At 38.7% G+C, this 12,572-nt stretch overlaps 1 protein-coding gene across 2 annotated transcripts in view; it reads left to right on the top strand.

Annotated features, from left to right (window-relative positions):
• Nucleotides 1-12,572, top strand: part of ARHGEF26 (Rho guanine nucleotide exchange factor 26) — a 122,543-nt gene that overhangs the window by 61,247 nt on the left and 48,724 nt on the right. For both annotated transcript variants that reach the window (XM_019627378.1, XM_019627389.1), the window contains exons 7-9: nucleotides 3,780-3,932; nucleotides 6,876-7,005; nucleotides 10,192-10,266. In XM_019627378.1, the coding sequence (XP_019482923.1) occupies nucleotides 3,780-3,932; nucleotides 6,876-7,005; nucleotides 10,192-10,266 (358 nt within the window). The remainder of the gene's footprint in view (nucleotides 1-3,779; nucleotides 3,933-6,875; nucleotides 7,006-10,191; nucleotides 10,267-12,572) is intronic.

The following is a 12,572-nucleotide window of genomic DNA, read 5'->3' as shown; positions in this document are numbered from 1 at the left end:
CTTTGGCAAGCCTTTGACTGTGATAAATGAATTTTCCTTTTCATTGGGAAAAGCCAAGTTACTGTTGTTTTTGGTTATATAGTTGCATTCCTTCAGATTGTGACAGTTAGAGAAAGACAAGAAACAGTAAAAGACAGTTGCCCGTAAGATATTTATTTCTTAGATTTACATGATAATGACCTTATGAATGGTTTCTTATTTTTTAAATTTTCTTTAATTACACTTGGAATTAAAATAAAGTACAAATATTTGCATTTGTATGAAAACCAGCTAAAAATGAGCTGGTCCTGACTACATACCACCTAGAATTGCTATGGCTCCGAATTCTCACAGATAACGCATTTTCAGCTGTCCATTTGACATCTGCAAGGCAAAATTACACTGCTTGCTTCTTGCTTCTTGCTTCTCCCCACTCCTCCTAAACCTCTGTCTTCATGAATGGTTAATGACCCACCTTGATGCCTGGGTAGAAACCTTAACTAGAAATCCCAGCATCTTCCTTCATTCTCCCAATGAGTTTCTCCATCCTATCCACTTTTCCTCCAAATTCTCCCCCTAATCTGTATCCCCTCTTTTCAGTTTCCCACTGCCAGTCTTTATTGTCACTTGCCCTTGTACCCATCTCACTAGCCTGGTTGCAGCCTGTCTCTCTCCATTTGATATCCATCTGTCTGCTGTACCAATTTCCCCTGATTGGGTGATTTATTGTCTTGTGGATTCTCATTGTCCACAAATTAAGCCCAAGCTCCTAATATACAGTGAAACCTTTGGAACTAAGCTCTGACCTGTGTTTCAGCTGTTGTTTCCTGCCCCTGTTTCTCCTGTGGTCACACCTCAGCCTCACTCAATTACCCACATTTTCTTGAATGAGATTCGTGTCTGGGCCCATGTTGTTTACCCAGCACTGGTGCTGTGGCCTCTGCTTCCAGTCATGACACTTGTATCACTGAAGACCCGCCTCACACCCTCCCTCACCTGTGTTGACTGGCTGTCAGTCACCCTGCCTTTCAGGACTTTTCATCGTATGCCCGCCTCTGTTACAGATCTTGTTCTGTCATTAATTGGTCCACGCCTCCCATGGGCCATTCAACTGTCAGTGTCAGGAGGGAAAGCTTATTTCTTACTCAACTTTCATTTAATGAAATAACGTCCCCTTGGCATATAACTCAGGGGCCTTTGTATCAATCGGTGCATGGTATTACACTGTCTTTTCTTGATGCACGCTATTATTGGCACAGAGTCCAAGAGGCTGTATATGCACCTGACCCAGAGATTTGAAAACAGGGCCTCACACAGACACTTGTATGCACATGTTCATCGCATCATTATTCACAGTGGCCAAGTGTCTATCAGCACATGAATGGATAAACAAAATCTGGTACATACTTTAAAAGGAATATTATTCAGCCATAAAGAGGAGTGAAGTTCTGAGACATGCCTCAATGTGGTAGAACTCAGAAAACATTACACAAAGTGAAAAGCTGACAAAAAGCACAACCGTGGTCTGATTCCACTTATATTAAATATATGAAGTAGGCATATCATAGAGACAGAAGGTAGGTCAGAGGTTATCAGAGGCTGTGAACAGAGGGGAAGTGGGAGTTACTGCTTAATGGGAATAGCCTTTCTGTTTCGGGTGATGAAAATATTTTGGAAATAGGTAATGGCGATGGTTGCACAACATTGTGCATGTAATTAACACCACTGAATTGTACATTTAAAAATGGTTAAAATGGCAAATTTTATGTTATGTATAAAAAAAATAGTTCACAATAAAAAACTATAGTTCTTGTAATTTTAAAAAAAAGATACTACCACCAACACCTTTATGCCCATATGTCGGAACCTGTAGTTATATGCAAGAATGTTATCTTTCTGTACATCTATGTTTATCAGTCTTACCTTCCTAATAGAGCACACATTTCTTGAAGTCAGGGACCAATCTACATAGGAAAATATCCTTTAAGAAACATGGCTTTTGTTTGGGAGTTTGGAGTTGGATGTTTTTGAAATTGCTGAAACTTTAAGGAGCGGGTTTGATATTTTATTTGAATATCAATAGATGCAGCCCTGACAAAGTGTCATGAAGCTGTTGACTGGGTTTTGGCACATATTGGTGTGTTTTCTGGCCTAATGTCTAGGAACTATGCACATTAACCCTGATACCCTTGGAAGGAAAGGCAAATGGCCCAGCAAAACCTGCTTTAAGTTTTTTTCTCTGGCTGTTTTTAAACAAAAGGGCTTGGATGAGTAGGCCAGTTAGCATCTGTGGAGGGGAATCATTGATTATTTTCCCCATGCCTTTTTTAAAGGAAATAAAAATGGAGATGCTTTCTCAGAGTATAATTGATTTCACTCTTCTAGGAGGTTACAATGTATTTTTCTTTTAAGCTCCTGTGGAAACTTTAAAAGCTAAAAGAAGTAATGAGGACAAGCTAATACAGTTTATATATTAAATGAGTTTAACGTACATGTAAATATATAAAAGCAAAGCCTCCTAACGTTTTGATTATTTTTTATCTGAGTATCAGGGTTTTCTTTGAAAATAATTGAGATATAAATGTGAGAAAATGGTAGCCCATATTTACTATTATCTTGTATAAATTTCTGTTGTCTCATTCACTGTCAGCCTTGGGTTTTGTATGATAGAGTCCATCCAGTAAGCTGGTAAGGAGCAATGGCGTGCTTAATTCTAAAGAGCTTATTGAAAAGTAAATCTCCCTCACATTACTGTTCCAGCAGTCAACATTAGACATTATTGTTTATTTTACCTTCATCACAGTATTTTGGAAAATGCTTTGGGATTTGTGTGGTACGTATTGCTAGTAGATTTTCCTACACTTCAAATTTGGACAGTAAGTGGGCTCTAGGGCAGTTCTCAAATTTTAGTGTTCATTTAAATCAGCTGGAGATCTTGCTAAAATGCAGGTTCAGGTTGGGGGAGGTGGGGGTGAGATTTGCATCTCTAATAAGCTCTTAGGTGATTCAGGTCCGTGGCCCACATTCTGAGCAGCAGCGCTCTGGGTGGAAACCTGATACAATTACAAATACCTGATTTTGATGTTCTGTTAAAAAAAATGTAAGCTGCAATCTAGGGTTGCCAGATAAAATACAAGACGCTTGAGGTGTACTGTGCAATAGTTGGCACGTACTTGTACTAAAAAAATTATTCATTGTTATCTGAAATTTAATTTTAACTGAACTGGACTGGACTCAATATCTGCAGATTCTCTCTCTCTCTCTCTCTCTCTCTCTCTCTCTCTCTCTCAATCTGGCACGCCCTAAATTGCAATCTAATAATTTTTGGAGATACTTAAATGTCATGCATATTATTAGATTTAAAGTACAATTATTTTTATTTTGACAGGAAGGACACATAGAAATAGGTTTATTTCAGATTTGTTGTTTCAGCACTTATTTAAGCGTTTTACTCATATGCTTTCCAGTGCAATAAAATATGTAAGCATCATATTCTCCCCTCAATATTTAGGTAGTTCTTGAAAAATAGTGAAATCTGTGTATTCTGAAATATACCTGAAAGCACAGAAATGCACTGGATTATCCATGTTTTAAACTAATCACTTGAAGTTATAAGGTATCAACATGATAGATTTAAATTTATACATTTTTAATAGTTTTTTCTTGAATCTTTTTGCCTTGGTACTGGTACTGTCGCTATTTTCAAACCCTGAATAATAGCATTACGTGAGGATAATCTGTTGTCTATTAAAGCATATGGAAGAAAGTATAAATGCTTTTCTTTGTTTTGTTTTTTTCAGATTCTTTACAGAGTTGGAAGCCAGACATCAGAATAATATCCTCATAGATGACATAAGTGACATTGTGGAAAAACACACAACATCCACATTTGACCCGTATGTGAAATACTGCACAAATGAAGTCTATCAACAACGAACACTACAAAAATTGTTGTAAGCTATATTGAATGTTACAGCTTTAATTGTCTCACCTTGTTTTAATTTAAGCCACATCGATTAAAATTAATTGATCTCCTAGATCAGGGGTCAGCAAACTGCGGCTCACGAGCCACATGCGGCCCTTTGGGTACGTACATGTGGCTCTGAAGTAAAATTGAAAATGAAAATAAAACTCATAGTTTCATTTATAAAATTTTTAAAAGATATTATTCACATAATGGTGATTTCATTTGTTTTATGCTTTCGAATAATTTTTAAATTGTTGTGAGGGACAGGATTGGCTCTTCCATCTAAAAAGTTTGCCGACCCTCCTCTAGATCATATTTAGAAATGCTTCCTATTTGCCAGGGAGAGATGTTTAACAGGATTGCTTTTAGTGTGAGGGTCTTTGTTCCTTTTTGTGTTGTTTTGTTTAGTTGTTGTGATCTTCATTTCCAATCCCCCCAGTTTGCTAAGCCTTTAACTGGCCATTAAGTAATTTGCCTGAGGCCCAGAGAGAGTTTTTGAGGCGGTTGAATTAGTGCCTAGAATCCAGAGTTTTCTCTAGTATTCTAATCTTCCTTCATTCAAATGACAAAAATTATGGCAATAGCTGATGTTCTGGACTGAGTAGTCTGAGAAGGGAAGGTTCTGAAGGACAGCAAATAAAAAAAGAAAAATGTACTTAAAGACTTTAATTATGAAACAAAGAAGAGTTAATTAAGCTTTACATTTCCCCTCCACACCTTTCCCCTTTGTCCTATTTAGGACAAAGAGCCATCTGTATCCTTAAAGGAGTCAACAATTATTCAGAAATGTCTATATTGTTTTATTTTGGGGGGCCTTGTTTATCCCAAGTAGCTGTTGGTTTTACAGTGCAGTTGTGTATTGCTGTAAACTTTGTTTGGGGGTTTACTGGGGCTGCTATCATTCTCATTCCCTCTTGTGCATTTGTGACCTTAGCTTGGCGCTCTGGTCAGCGTCTCTGCAATTGGTGAGCCCTATGGAAAGGTCCGGGTTGATGATGATTACTTTATGGCTGCTTCAAGAAGCAACCCCCATGTTGGTGAGAAGGGCTAATTATGCCTCCTCCACATCCCCATGAAGCTCTTGTATAGTATAGGCGGGATGGGAAATCCACAGCAGCCAACCCCAAATGAGGTTTTCAGTACAAATCAGGGTTTGTCAGCACTATTGACGTGGGCTGGATAACTCTGTCTTGTGGGGGCTGACCTATACGTTGTAGGGTGTTTAACGGCATCCCTGGACTGTGCCCGACTAGGTGCTGGAAGCACCCCTCACTCCAGTTGTGATCACCAAAAATGCCTACAGTGTTGCCAAATGTCCCTTGGGGGGAATATTACATCCCTCACTTTTCCTAACCCCCGACCCCTGTTGGGAACTGCTGATATATAGGTTGCTCTGTAACTGTTAGAAAACACCAAGTTGCATGTTCAAAACCAAAGCCTTAAATTAGAGCCACATTTCATATTGTTTTCATTTTTTTTTTGAGGAATGTAACAAATGTGAACAGGAACTGCTGTATATTATGTAATTGAAAACAATAAAGGTTTTATTTAAATTTGCTTAATGATACTATCATTTGAGCTTTCACCTGGAAAGTAGTAGTTGTGTTTGCAGGAGCTTTTTTGCAGCTGATGTGAATTTACACTGAGGGCAGTGACATCCATCCTTACCTGCATTTTGGAAACTCCTGGGAATCTGAAAACAAGCAAACAAACAAAGCCCAGGGCCCATTGCAGACTATTTAATCAGAATCTTTGGAGGTAGGGCGGTGGGGGACTGATACCTAAGTAATTTAAAGATACATCTGGTTTAGAGTTTGATTTTTTTTTTAAACTTCCTAAAAGCCTTTTCAAAGCTAGCAGGGGAAAAAATTTAAAACTCATTTTAAGAAAGTGAAGTTAAAACATATCTGTGTAATTTCTTTTAATTTACTCCTCTAGGTATTTCCCAATTTATTTTTAGCAGACTTGAACCAAATCATCTAATTTTCAAAATGTACGTATTTTTTTACAAAGGTCACAATTGCCACCACCCTGCTTCTTGGCCTCCCTCTGCCCTCCAACGTGGGATTCCAGTACCCAGGACCATCCCATGCCCACCTCCTTGCAAGTCACAGTGGAGCTCCTCAAAGCTCCTCTTGGGGTGAAGTGAGAGAGTGAGAGATATGGGGATAAGGGCACCCCCTGAAAGTCAGAAGGCCTTGGTTTGACGTGTGTCTTTATCAAATACTAGGCCTATTATCTGGCAATCCGGTAACCATTCTGAGGCGCCATTCTGATTGGAATCTCCTCTTGGCCTTCCTTGAAAGTTGTATGGATGGTTCCACGTAAGAGCATACGTGTCGGTGTATCTTGCCAAAGTCTGTAAAAACGTAGGGCAGTATTATTACTGTTCTGTGTCACTGGGAGAGAAGAAATCCTCTGGCCAACATGGTCAGAAGGTTTTCTGTCTTAGAAGCTTTGACCGAGCCCAAAAGCCTCCTACTTAGTAAAGCCAGTCGGACATTTCTTTCTTAGATTATTGTCTAGGGCTACAGAAGTGGCTTAAACCCAATCATTTCTTATCTTTTCAATGGAATGTTTATAGATTATCAGATATGAGATCTAGCCTGTATAGAATTTGTAATTGATATGGTCACCATTTTGATACCGTTGCCTCTTCATTTGTTTACTTTCCACTTCTGTAAATTTCGAGCTCACACAATTCTATCTTATTGTTCATACCATGACCTTAAACTTAGATCCTATATTCAGCCTTGATTATAAAAGGCAGACAAGCCATCTGTGACTGCCTATGTAATTATGTGTTCATGTTGCTCTGTATATTTAAAAATCAGTGATAATTTATCACACTATTTTATAATAACATTTTTACTTGCTTTTTAACTTGAGGAGGAAGTATTTTGAAGTTTCTTCTTTTTTTCTCCCTCAGAGCCACCAATCCATCTTTTAAGGAAGTATTGTCACGAATCGAGTCCCACGAAGACTGCAGGAACTTACCCATGATCTCTTTCCTGATTCTCCCCATGCAGAGGGTGACGCGCCTTCCCCTGCTGATGGATGTAAGTCACGACCTGGTGGCTCTTTCTTCTCTGGATAGCTGCAGTGCCCTAAATCTGATTAAGAAAATTATTCTTATTCCACTTAAATTGATGCATAACCCCTCTGTAAAATCCCCCAATTAAGTGAGAAGATGTTATTGGGTTGGGCATTCTCACTTGTGTCTCTCTTCGGAAATTATCTTTCATGTAGGTTTGTGTGATCACTGTGAAGAATTTAGATTACATCACTCACTTAACATTTTTTGAGATGGGAAGAATATTGACTTCTTGAAGTCAAAAGTCCTGGATTCTGGTTCCAACTGAGCCACTAGGCATGTGACCTTGGGCAAGTCACTTAATCTCCTTGGGCCTCAGTTTCCTCAGGTTGATCACTAAGACTTCTTCCCTGTAATGTTCCAAGATGCTTCCATTTTACATGGGACTGAAACTGTCAGCTTCCCAAGGCATACTCACCTCTATGTGGGATTGTGCAAAGTGGGGGAGAAAAGTCCAGCATCCTTCTCTCCATGTAAATATTGGGAAACTTGCAGAATTTTGAAACTTTAGCTCTCCGATTTTGTGTGTGTGTGTGTGTGTGTGTGTGTTAAAGGGTCTGTGTGTGTGTGTTTGTGTGTGTTATTTATTTATTTATTTAAATGAAAGTTTATTGGGGTGACAATTGTTAGTAAAGTTACATAGGTTTTAAATGTACAATTCTGTAATGCACCATCTATATATCACATTGTGTGTTCACCACCCAGAGTCAGTTCTCCTTCCATCACCATATATTTGATCCCCTTTACCCTCTTCTACCACTCCCTTCCCCCCTTATCCTCTGGTAACACTGATACGTGGGATATAAAACTGAAAATAGCAAAGGAACAAGACAAACAAATAAACAAAAGCTCATAGCCACAGACAATAGTTTTGCTTTTGGCTTAACAAAAGTTTATTTTTAGGTTCCATCCCAACTTGTTCCCTGCATATGCCCTGACTTTTTCACTCTGCACCTTTGTTCACATTGTACTTGGCTTCCACTTGTCAACTTTCCTCAAATCAAAATAAGCACATCTTATAAGCACTAGGTCCAGTGCTCCTTTTTTTTTTTTTTATAAAGTCGTACTCGATTTCCCTCCAACCAGATTTACCTCCCTTCCCATCTGAACAGCCACAGCACTTTGAGAGAAGGGGCTCTGACATGTAAACCTGATGTAGTGAAATCCTTTGTCTCTGGAATAAGACAGATTTGGGTATAAATCCCAGCTTTGCCATTTACTGTATGATCTCAGGCAAATTGCTTAACTTCATCTGAAACCTAAGTGTGATGTGTACTTGCAGGGTTGGCATGAAAACAAATGAAACAGTAAACGGTAAGCTTGACAATAATAGACAATGTTTCTTGACTAAATTAATAAATATAGTATACAGGCTTGTGCTGAGTTATATTAATGTTGTGAATTTTTCTAAGACACCTTCATAGAGCACTTACTTTGCTTTCTTCCGTAAGACTTTATCTGAAGTAAGTCATTTTAAAAAAAGGTTTATTTCATGTGACTTCTAAGACTTTTATAAAACTATGAAACTTTGATTTATATAGGGAAATATTATTTCAAAGTTTACTATATTTTAACAAGAAATGGGTGCTTTCTAAATGTAACTTTTTTTGTAATGTTATGAATTTTCAGGGTTCTTTTTCTCCTTCTGAAAATGCATTTTAGCTGTGTTTCTTTAGATTCTGTATATACTGTGATCTCTTAGCCTTTTGTAGTCTCTCTCTGTTTAATTTTGATAAAATTGCTTGAATAGATTGGGACTCAAAATCTAACATCCCCTGTTGGAAGTTAATGCCATGATTGCCCAGTGGGCTTTACATTTTTGGGGGTCAGAGACCCTTTTGAGATTTTGAGTAAAGCTGTAGTCATTCTCCCTAGAAAATTCAGTATGTACAGAATTTTACATAAAATTGAAGTCTACAAAGACACTGCACTCAGCATGCCTGCTCTCTGGGACATAAACCAGTATTTTTCACACCACTTTCATACTCATTAGTGAGTCGTGAAGTTGCTTTTTGAATCATGAGCAGTGTTTGAAAAAATGAAGTAGAATAGAACATGCAGTACATGATGTGTACATGCTTCATAATGTGGTTAAATATTTCGTAAAAAAACTTGTTTCATTTTTGTGTGTGCATGTACTGGTTACAGTATAAACACTTTTCTTACTGTGGGTCATATTCAAAAATAAATTGAGAACCGTTAATATAAACCCACAGATGGCACACTCTGTGCTTCTTACATATCACATATAACAATCCTGCAACCTGACTGTCAGATTTATAGGCCTGGCCCTCATCTACGTATCAGGTACCAGTGGTTTGCTAGATCCCAGCTACCTGCCACTTCTGCTTGATGCCTGTTGCCTTAATCTGTTTCCCAGGTATGAGAATCTAGACAGAATCTAAATATACTTGAAACAGTCTCTTCAGTTTTACTTCATTTAGAGATTTAGTTACACTTGTTCATCAAGATGAACATTTTAAACAATTAAAATGGCTTCAATGACTTTGAACGAGTACAGTTTCAAAAGCGATACATAATTTGGTTTACCTTGAATTGACCTTCTTTGAGCTCAATTTTACCATCACAAAAATTGCAGTATAAAAATATCAAGAGCAAATCCAGCAGCCTTTTTTTCTTGACCTTTTTATTCAATTGTACCACCAACAAATATTGTTAGTTACCTCTATTAATAATGATAATTTTATCATTTATTGAGGGCCTAATATATGCCAAGCACCCATAAAGAATTTTATATCTGTTGCCATTTAATTCTTGCAATATCCTTGTGATGTAGTTAGCATTATCCTAAATTTACAGATGGAAAAACTGAGGCTTATTGAGACAGGGAACATGACTTGCCCAAGGTCAAATAGCTAGTAAGGGACAGAATGCAGATTTGAAACCAGGTTTGTCCACCTCTGAAATCTATCCTCTTACTTAGCCAGTCCTTGGATTTCCTTGGATCCTGTGTGTTTAAAGACTCTTTTGTAGTTTGGTAACTGGATTTTAATGTCATACTTATCTGTAATATTGTGTTCAGCATTGTTAAGTTTGCTACATATAAGAGGATATGTCTTGACATTGGTTTTATTTTACTTAATAAAATAAATCAATTGGTTTTTTTTTTTCTTCTTTTACTCCATTGCAGACTATCTGTCAAAAAACACCTAAGGACTCTCCGAAGTATGAAGTCTGCAAAAGGGCCTTAAAGGAAGTAAGCAAGGTAACTCTTGAGTAGCACATCAGCCAATAAACCATTCAAATTCCTCAGAAGAGAATGTGTCTGGGTTTGATGCTGAAAACTGGTAGATTCTCACAGCCATTTGCACAGCATTCTTTAAGTAGCTGAAAGACAGTCATGTTTGCTATGCTCAAATGAAATGTGTAGTTTTACTATTTCAAACAGTCTTGCATTGAGAGCCCAGATATTTCCTTGTGGTGTCTGAAAAGCTATCCATTCATTCTCATATTAAATAAATATTTATTGAGTGTTGTCTACTGTGCCAGGCATAATGCTAGCCCTTGAAAAACGGTGATGAACAAGACAGTTGTGGTTACTCCCGTCGTGGAATTTGCCTGCAGAGGGGAAGACAGACATTAAATAGGAATTACAATAAAGGGTGGTGAGTGACATGATAGGGAAAAACATAGCAATGTTTACACTGAACCTAAAGCAAGGGTAGCTGTAAGTCAGGAATGAAGGGAAAGAGAGTGTCTCATATGACTAGAGATCCACAGACAAGAGAGTGTTGGAGAATTTGAAGAACTGGAATGTTCTTCATTTGACTATGGAGCCTAGTCTAGGAGAGAGCACTGGGGAGTGATGTTAGAGAATCGTGGACCGTATCCTAAGATTATGCAGAAGCTACAAATTCATGTCCTGTGAAGGTGATAATGGGGATGGGACCAGTTGTGAGACTGTTATAGTTGATGAGGGTAGACATGACAGTGGCCTATCCTGATGTGATAGAAAGATGGCGAGAAGTAAACCTATAATATTGGGGAGGTAGGCATGGAGATTGATGGGGGGAGCATGCTGGGGTCAGAAGTCAAGGATTATGGTCTCCAGCTTGGACAACTAGATAGATGCTCTTACTTCTCTTTACAATAGAAATAGGGAGAAGCTGATGAGTTCCATTTCGGATATGTTATCATTAAGATTCCTATGAAATCTCCACGTTGGCTGAATAAATAGGTCAGGAGCTTAGTGGCGAGACTGGAATTGGAGACATGAACTTGGGAACCATCAGCATCCAGATGGTTTTTGAAGATGATTTTGGGAGCGTGCCTGAGATTACCCAGAAACAGTGCGTAGAGCAGCGGTTCTCAACCTGTGGGTCGCGACCCCTTTGGGGGTAGAACGACCCTTTCACAGGGGTCGCCTAAGACCATCGGAAAACAAAAAGATATTTACATTACGATTCATAACAGTAGAAAAATTACAGTTATAGAGTAGCAACGAAAATAATTTTATGGTTGGGGGTCACCACAACACGAGGAACTGTATTAAGGGGTCGCGGCATTAGGAAGGTTGAGAACCGCTCGCTTAGAGGAAGACAAGTAGTGAGTCTGAGATAGAGCCATGAAGAACACCAGCATTCGTCTTGTTTAGGGAGAAGGAAGCAGCAGAGGAGACTTAACAAACGAAAAAAACATACCAGAGAAGCAGGAGCACCATAATGGCCTGGCAAATAGCAGATGAGTTGGTGAAAGGAAGGTGAGCCCTGTTGAGTGCTCCTGAAAGATAAAGTGAAATAATGAGCGAAGCGTTCACTGCGTTTCTCATCAGGGAGGTTGTGCCCGTCAGTGGTGGGTGTGGAAGCCAAATGGGAGTGGGTTGAGGAATGAGTGGGAGGTGTGAATATGCATGCAGCCAGCCAGCAAGTGCAGCTAGCTGTTTCAACAAAGGGGCTGTGAGTGGAAAGAGAAAGAAAGCCATAGCTGGCAGGGAAGTGAAGGGGGAGGTCTTTTTCCGTTTAAAGATGAGAAAAATGCGGGTATGGTTAAATCCTGATAGGAATATCAAACTGAGAGAAAGCACTAGGAGGTTTGGGAGTCAATGAGGATACTGTTTGAGCTAGATATAAGGGAGCAAAGATGATAGCCGAAGCTTCCTAAACATAGTGAAGCTATGCACCGCTTTGAGGTGAGCATGTCTTTGTACCGTATTACTGTGAAGTACTGTTTAATCAGCTTTAAATTGACTCAATCTTACTTATGCTCATCTTCGCCACTAATTACAAAATTATGGGTTTTATGAGCTAGTTGTTTTATTTTTCTGACGTATATGTTTATATTAAAAATAAGTTTTTATGTGTCTCAGTTCGTTTGGGACACTCTGATAAAATACCACAGACTGGGTGCCTTATAAATAACAGAAATTTGTTTCTCACAGTTCTGGAGGTTGAGAAGTCCAAGGTCAAGGTGCCGTCATGGTCTGATGAGCACCCTCTTCCAGGTTGCAGACTTCTTGTTGAAGTCTCACATGGCAGAAGCAGCTGGGGAACTAGCTTACTGGAGCCTCTTTTT

Source organism: Hipposideros armiger, unplaced genomic scaffold (assembly GCF_001890085.2).
Source record: "Hipposideros armiger isolate ML-2016 unplaced genomic scaffold, ASM189008v1 scaffold_16, whole genome shotgun sequence".
Taxonomy (NCBI): Eukaryota; Metazoa; Chordata; class Mammalia; order Chiroptera; family Hipposideridae; genus Hipposideros; species Hipposideros armiger.
This window is presented reverse-complemented; position numbering and strand designations above follow the sequence as displayed.